The following is a 7,061-nucleotide window of genomic DNA, read 5'->3' as shown; positions in this document are numbered from 1 at the left end:
TGAAATATACTAGCCAGAAATGCGATTGCTTTACAAAAAAGAAAACCGTTTTGACATATGAGAGTTTTTACGCTCTGGAATATAATTTATGCAACCTCACATACGCGGTTTTGCATTATCTTTATACGCGGTTTTGTACTTTAAACGACGATATGTGGATACACTTGCCTATGGCCATAATATATAGACGCTTCAATGAAGTGTTTTTTTGGTTTTGTTGCGATATTTTTTATTATATATTATTTTTTATCAAATTTTATTTTTATATTTTCTTTGCAGGTCGTGGAATATAGACAGTAGAAGTCAGCGGAGATTAGATATATATATAAATTTTATCTGTTATTAATTGTATTATTATAATATCTAATATAATAATAATAGTATTATAATATTATTATTTATATTACTACTTTAATTGCTATTATTATCATTATTAATAGAATTATTATTAGATCGTACCTTTACACCATTATTTATTACGGTATGCATAAAAGAACGCTTTCTAACCTTATAAGTAAGGAAAAAGCTTATTGTAAAGCAACAGTTGCGAAGTTTCGCAAACTGAATGAACCGACTTCTGGGTTAGAAAGCGATGATATTCCGTCCACGAGTAGAGAAGCATTTTTCCGCGGAATAAATAGTGATCTAACGTCCAGCACTATGGAAGTGTTTCCTGAATTAGATACCGATGAATATAATAGCGATGATGACAGGTTTTTGTTTGAAGATGTCGAAAGTGATGATAGCACTGAAGAATCTGCAAACAAAAACCTAAGCGAGGAAATTTGTAGGGGGTTAAAAACGTGGGCAATCAAAAATAATATTTCGCAAAATAGCCTAACGGACCTCCTACAAACCTTACATAATGCTGGACTTAACGGGTTACCTTTAACTGCAAGAACCATTTTGGGTACAAGTAGAAAAATAGTTCAAATTCGACCTTTTCCTGAAGGTGAATTTTTGTATTTAGGAATATAATATAATTTTAATTTCAAAGATTTTGATTTTTTAGAAAATACGGAAAGAATTTCAATAGATGTCGGTATAGATGGTTTGAAATTATTTAAAAGCTCTAATAGGGCATTGTGGCCCATTTTGGGGCATGTAGAAGCGTTTCCTAATTCGGTCACATTTACTATTGCCTGCTTCTCAGGAATGAGTAAGCCATCCCATGTTAATAATTATCTGCTGAGTTTTGCGAAGAGATAAAAATTCTAAGTCAGAATGGTGTAAGGGTGGGATCTAAGCAGGTTTTAAAAGAATTTAGTGTAAGACTTTTTACATGTGACACGCCAGCCCGCGCCTTTATAACTGGCGTGAAGTCACACACTGGGAAAAACAGCTGCCCTAAATGTCTTCAACAAGGACAGTATTTACAAAGAAGGGTCTGTTTTTCTCAAAACGTAGGAGAATTAAGAACAGATAGTTCGTTTAAAAATAGAGTAGATATAACCTATCATTTAGACGAATTTAGACAGTGTGAAATCTTGCTAGAATCTGTAAATATTGGCATGGTTTCTCAATTTCCGTTAGAACCCATGCATTTAGTTGACTTAGGAGTAACTAAAAAACTACTCCAGTTGCTTATTAAAAGAGGGAACGTAACAAAGATGAATGAAAAAATATTGTTTCTGAATAAGTTCGTTCCCTCTGAATTTTCCAGACTCAGTCGAGATCTAAATGAAATAAGCAACTGGAAGTCGACAGAATACCGGCAACTTTTATTGTACTGGGGGTGTTTGTTTTGAAAGACTGCATACCGAATAACTTGTATTACCATTTTATTTTGTTGCATGTCGGTATTCGCCTTCTCTCTTGTGAGAAGTCTTGCCAAGTAGAATCTAATGTCGCTAATGAAATGTTAAAAGAATTTGTAAAGTTGTTTAGTAATTTTTATGGCGAACATTTAATCAGTTTCAATGTCCAAGGTCTTTTGCATTTAAGTGATTGCGTTAAACAATTTGGTCCTTTAGACAATTTTTCTGCATATAAATTTGAAAATTATATGCAATATTTAAAAAAAATTATTAATAATCCAAATAAAATATTGCAGCAACTATTTCTAAGAATAGAAGAACAAAGAGATATTACGGATTCTAGCAAAATTACACAAATAGATAAGTTTATTATAAATTGTAAAAAAGAAAAAGATAGTTTCTTCTTTAGTAAAAAAACGGGATCCCTAAAAATTGTCAACCAACAAACCCAAACAGACAGTTTTGGCGTTGTAGTTTTGACAAAGGTTGGGGACATTTTTAGGGAGCCCGTGGTGTCCTCATCTGATTTAGGTATTTTTGTAGCTCAAATTATAGATGAAGACATTCAAATTATTAAGAGAGAAGATATAGACCATAAGTATTTTGCTATTCCAGTAGGGAATAAATTTATTTTAATTCCTATGTTACATAACTTATTTTATAATTTTACTTAGGAAGAAATGGAATTTAGTTTTATAATTGATGGAGAGGAGGAGCCGGATATCAGTCAGGCAAATGGTAAGAAGAATCAGTATTCATTATATTAGTGAAACTCTCCTAATTGAAACGTTCTCATTGTAGCTAGAGTATCGCGCCGTTTCGACGTGTCCCAGCCTTTCCTCGACCGTATGGCCACCCAACCTGCCGTGGATAATGACTCAGGTGCATTAAACTAGCAACATACATATGTTGATTGTATTTTTAATTTACACATAAATTTTATGAAATTCAACAGCGCAACAACAAATTTTGGCTGCCCTTGCAAGAATGGAGACTCGGCAAGAAGAAATATTAAAAAGGCTTTCCGCCGTAGAAAACGCCCTTGCCGAGAAGGTAGGCTTTTTAAATTTAACAAATGTTTAAACTTTGTTTTACACTTTATTTTATTTTTATAAGGTGCTCTCTGCGAAAACCCACCGCAGTGTAAGCCGAATCACCGGTGACTTGGTAAGTGAAGAGCAAACTTTACTGCAAAGTTTGCTACCAATGTCATCGGAGGGAACACTGCATAAGGTGGAGGAGCACCTTCAAAACAAGGCACACGCTGACGCTATGGTAAGTTACAGTTCTGCTCAACAACGAGTATAGTTTTTTCTTTTATCAAATATATATATGTATATATTTATATGTATAAACTCTAATACATTTAAAGGTGGGCATCATCATGCAGCTAAAAACATCTAGGGGTACAGTGGAGAAAGTGCTGCAGTCGTTATTCAGCGACGAGTTGGTGTGGCTGTACAACTTCGATGGAAAGGCTGGGAAAAAGCCACTAATTAAATTAAAAACTGTGGAGCTAGTTCTCGGTAAGTGTTGTGATATATAAACAATATTACACTACTAATTTTTTAATACTAACAGCCGCATTTGCAAGTATGCACTCTGACAAAATTTTAGCAATCAAGCACTATGTAGTTTTAAGTCATAATAGATATAAGCAAAATCGAAGAAGATGCCAAAATAGTAATTAATTTTTTCTTATTTTCTCTATAGAGTGCTTCACAATTATACATCACCCACTTATTGACAAGTTGCGACCAATAATTTGTATATTTTTTAATTTTTTTATGAAAAATTAAGTTCATTCTTTAACAAACACCATATCGACAGCCAGTTCGCCCTATCTTATTTTCAATATATGTACACACATTTTTTCAGTTGAGATACGGAGTTTTTGAACCAAATTCTGAGATAGGGCGTTCAACCGAATTCTGAGAATGGCTGCTTTCGAACCGGCTGTCGATATGGTGTTTGTTAAAGAATGAACTTAATTTTTCATAAAAAAATTACAAAATATACAAATTATTGGTCGCAACTTCTCAATAAGTGGGTGATGTATAATTGTGAAGCACTCTATATAATTGATTCGTAAATGTAAATATTAAAAAAAATAGCTGTAAATATTAATATACAGTGGTCGAAATAATTTTAAAGATTTAGTCAAAGAATGAATTATATTTTTATAAGAAAATAACCTAAATTAAATACTTACATTACTTTCTTTTTATTTGCTATGTGCTTCGTTAATGTAAATACTAAAAAAAAATTTTTTCTAACATCATATTTGCTTCCTGAATGTGTTATATAATTTTGTATATTTTAAACTTCTTCGCCCTATTTCTGTCCCTTTTTAAAAATATTAATATATTTTTTAAACTTTATTTGAAATGTTTAAATTGGTGTTGGATTAACTTAATTAATAGTCTTGTAAATATGAGCATGATTTTATCTAAATAAGCTGATTTTTACTAAACTATAGTCATCTGCTTTTTGTATAAATAAAATCCATTATTTATGAATTATATTTCATTTGAGAAATAATAATTTGTTACTTTATTTTTCAGATATCAGAATCTAACTGGTTGCATCCACAATAATAATTTTACCATTTTATTTTAATTTCAGATTGCTGTGCAAAAGACGTGTTGAAGCATCAGCAGCTACGTTTATAAAAAATATATATTTTAATATATAAATTATTTATTTTTAGCTATTTAAATTTTTTTAATTTTTCGTTTAGATTGTATATATCGGAGTCATTGGATAATGAAGGTCTTCAACATGTTGGATGAAAGGGCAAGGGACAGTCTGACAAAGCATCCTTAGAAATGTCTCAATTCAGACGAGGTAGTTGCTTAATTACTAATGAACTTCAATTTTGCATACTTATAATTGTTTTATTTATTTTTTTAATATTTAGCGGAAACTTATACTCTCATCAAATTGCAATTTAATCTAACTGAGGACGAGGAAAATTACGAATGTTTGCAAGCGCCAGATGAGATAATTGTTTTAGACACTACTGCTGCATCAAGCCAGTCACAAGACATAACGCTACAAGCGCCACTATCGAATTCCGAAAATTTGGTTACACATGATGTCAATGTGTTATTCTCGAGCGGCTCCATGGATATAAGTAATTTATGCAACTGGCCGCTAGAAGCTACACATACCCCCCTATTATGAATTTCCATACGATAAACGATAAACGCTTGCAAGCGTATCGTATGAAATCAGTATTGGTATTGTCGTTTTCATACGCTCGATAGATGCACTATTGTGAATGACCGTAGTTTTTGTTTACTTTATTTTGTGAAATTGAGAGTGAGCAATAAAATAAAAATTAAAGGACATGTTTTCTACAACATCAATTGCGTTTTTTATAAATTTAAATGAAGGATATAATGAGACTCGCATAGAGGCTATCGAAAGAAGAAATTTAAGAGATGCTTCGAATCCTCTGGAAATGAATTCTATATTGTAGGTAGCTCATAAATGTACATTTAAAAGTTCAATAATTAAGAAGCGCTTTTAGTTTTCAGAGGAATTTTCGACTTTCCAAAGAAGCAGTTATTTATATCCTGAATGAAGTAGAAAACAAATTGCGTGTACGGAAAAATAAGTCATCCATACCAAATATAATAAAGGTATGCGCAACTCTAAGATTTCTAGCCCAGGGATCATACCAACAGAGTGTTGGTAATGAGGCGTTACTTGGCTTAGCCCAACCTACTGTTTCCATTGTATTGAAAGAAACATTGAGTGCTTTGCAAACCACTCTATGTAGTAAGTGGATTAGCTCCAAGTATACTGAGGAAGAAAAGAGAAGAGCAAAATCTAGCTTCTTTGCATCAAGTGGTATTCCCGGAGTAATTGGATGCATTGACGGGACCCACATTAAGATTGTGGCACCAGAAAAAAGTTTGCAGCATTTGTATTACTGTCGAAAGGGGTATTTTAGCATAAATGCAATGCTAGTAAGTAAAGAAATTTCTATACAGTAATTTAAAGTATTTTAAATTTAATGTTTTTTCCTGTTACAATTTTGCGCCCGTTTTAGACCTGTGATGATTTAATGAACACAAAATACATCAATGCCAAGCACCCCGGCGCTACACACGACTCCATGGTTTTTCAAATGTCGGGATTAAAGAGACAATTGGAGTCAATGTATAACCGTGGTGAATCTAACACCTGGTTATTAGGTACTCAACTTGTAACTCAAACATTTCATATTTAATTTATTTACTTTCTATGTTTTAAGGTGACGCTGGATATGCCTTAGCGCCTTATTTGCTAACACCTTACAGGAATCCTGAAGAAGGTTCAGTAGAAAGTTTATATAACTCGCGGCACTCTAAAGCAAGGAATATTATTGAAAGGACGATTGGGGTTTTAAAGAGTCGGTTTCGCTGTTTGCTAAGTGCTCGCGCACTTCACTACACTCCTGAAAAAGCCACTTTGATCATAAATGTTTGTGCAGCTTTACATAATATTTGCAATCATTACAATGTACCATACGACGAAGAGGATATTGCAGATGTGCAAAATGAGAATTCGGAAATTGCAATAGAAACTTCTGAAAATGACTCTACTCCTATGCGACAAGCTGCAGAAGAAATCAGAAGAAATGTACTGTCTTGTTTGCATTGATTTTTACTATATTTCTTTAGGTTTTTATCAAAAAATAATAAAGCTTCTTGCTTCAGGTACAAACTCAAATCCATTGTTTTTTAAATATAAAATAAGATCACATTCGTAGCTTAAAAGTAAATGTATCTACTTAAAGAATTCAGTCCACTATATTTTCTAAACTTACTTAAACAAACTAAAATTCACTTTTTTTTCATAAAATCACATTCGTAGTTAATAGTAAATGTATCTACTTAAAGAATTCAGTCCACTATATTTTCTAAACTTACTTAAACAAACTAAAATTCACTTTTTTTTCATAAAATCACATTTGTAGTTAATAGTAAATGTATAAAATTAAAAAATTCAGTCCACTACACTACACTTTTTAAATTTACATATTTACATACTTAAAACTAACAATTTTTGTATATATTCTGCTTGATCTCAAGAAGTTTTTTCTTGAGTTCTAACTTCGCTTTCCTATCTCTTCTCTTACTTTCCATTTCCTGCTTATAAATAGCGAATTTATCTTTTTTATATAGTAAGTTTTTTTGTATATACTTCAATATTTGAAAGGCTTTGTTTCATCTCTTTTAGTGTGGCCAAAGTCTCCTTTTGAAATTCAGCCTGCTGATCCGTCTGCCGCTCAAGGAGTGCAATTTGTTTTTC

At 32.1% G+C, this 7,061-nt stretch overlaps 2 protein-coding genes across 3 annotated transcripts; both read left to right on the top strand.

Annotated features, from left to right (window-relative positions):
* Positions 1-403: 403 nt before the first annotated feature.
* Positions 404-4,769, top strand: LOC118756030. 2 transcript variants are annotated; one of them, XM_036490823.1, is made up of 8 exons: positions 404-2,495; positions 2,559-2,639; positions 2,713-2,810; positions 2,874-3,032; positions 3,130-3,283; positions 4,383-4,421; positions 4,498-4,604; positions 4,678-4,769. In XM_036490823.1, exons 1-7 carry the CDS (start codon positions 2,438-2,440, stop codon positions 4,581-4,583), a joined length of 675 nt encoding a protein of 224 aa, XP_036346716.1. In that variant the 5' UTR covers positions 404-2,437; the 3' UTR covers positions 4,584-4,604; positions 4,678-4,769. The 2 variants fall into 2 exon arrangements, with proteins under 2 accessions (XP_036346716.1, XP_036346717.1); XM_036490824.1 differs by lacking the exon at positions 4,678-4,769 and having other exon boundaries at positions 4,322-4,586.
* A 320-nt stretch (positions 4,770-5,089) lies between these two features.
* LOC118756029 (putative nuclease HARBI1) lies at positions 5,090-6,498 on the top strand. Its single transcript, XM_036490822.1, has 4 exons — positions 5,090-5,237; positions 5,293-5,734; positions 5,818-5,962; positions 6,022-6,498. Exons 1-4 carry the CDS (start codon positions 5,110-5,112, stop codon positions 6,408-6,410), a joined length of 1,104 nt encoding a protein of 367 aa, XP_036346715.1. The 5' UTR covers positions 5,090-5,109; the 3' UTR covers positions 6,411-6,498.
* The last annotated feature ends 563 nt before the right edge of the window (positions 6,499-7,061 follow it).

This window comes from Rhagoletis pomonella, unplaced genomic scaffold, assembly GCF_013731165.1.
Source record: "Rhagoletis pomonella isolate Grant_MI unplaced genomic scaffold, Rhpom_1.0 Rhpom_scaffold_08414, whole genome shotgun sequence".
In the NCBI taxonomy this organism is placed as follows: domain Eukaryota; kingdom Metazoa; phylum Arthropoda; class Insecta; order Diptera; family Tephritidae; genus Rhagoletis; species Rhagoletis pomonella.
Note: the sequence above shows the minus strand (reverse complement) of the source record. Positions and strands in the feature narration are given on the sequence as shown.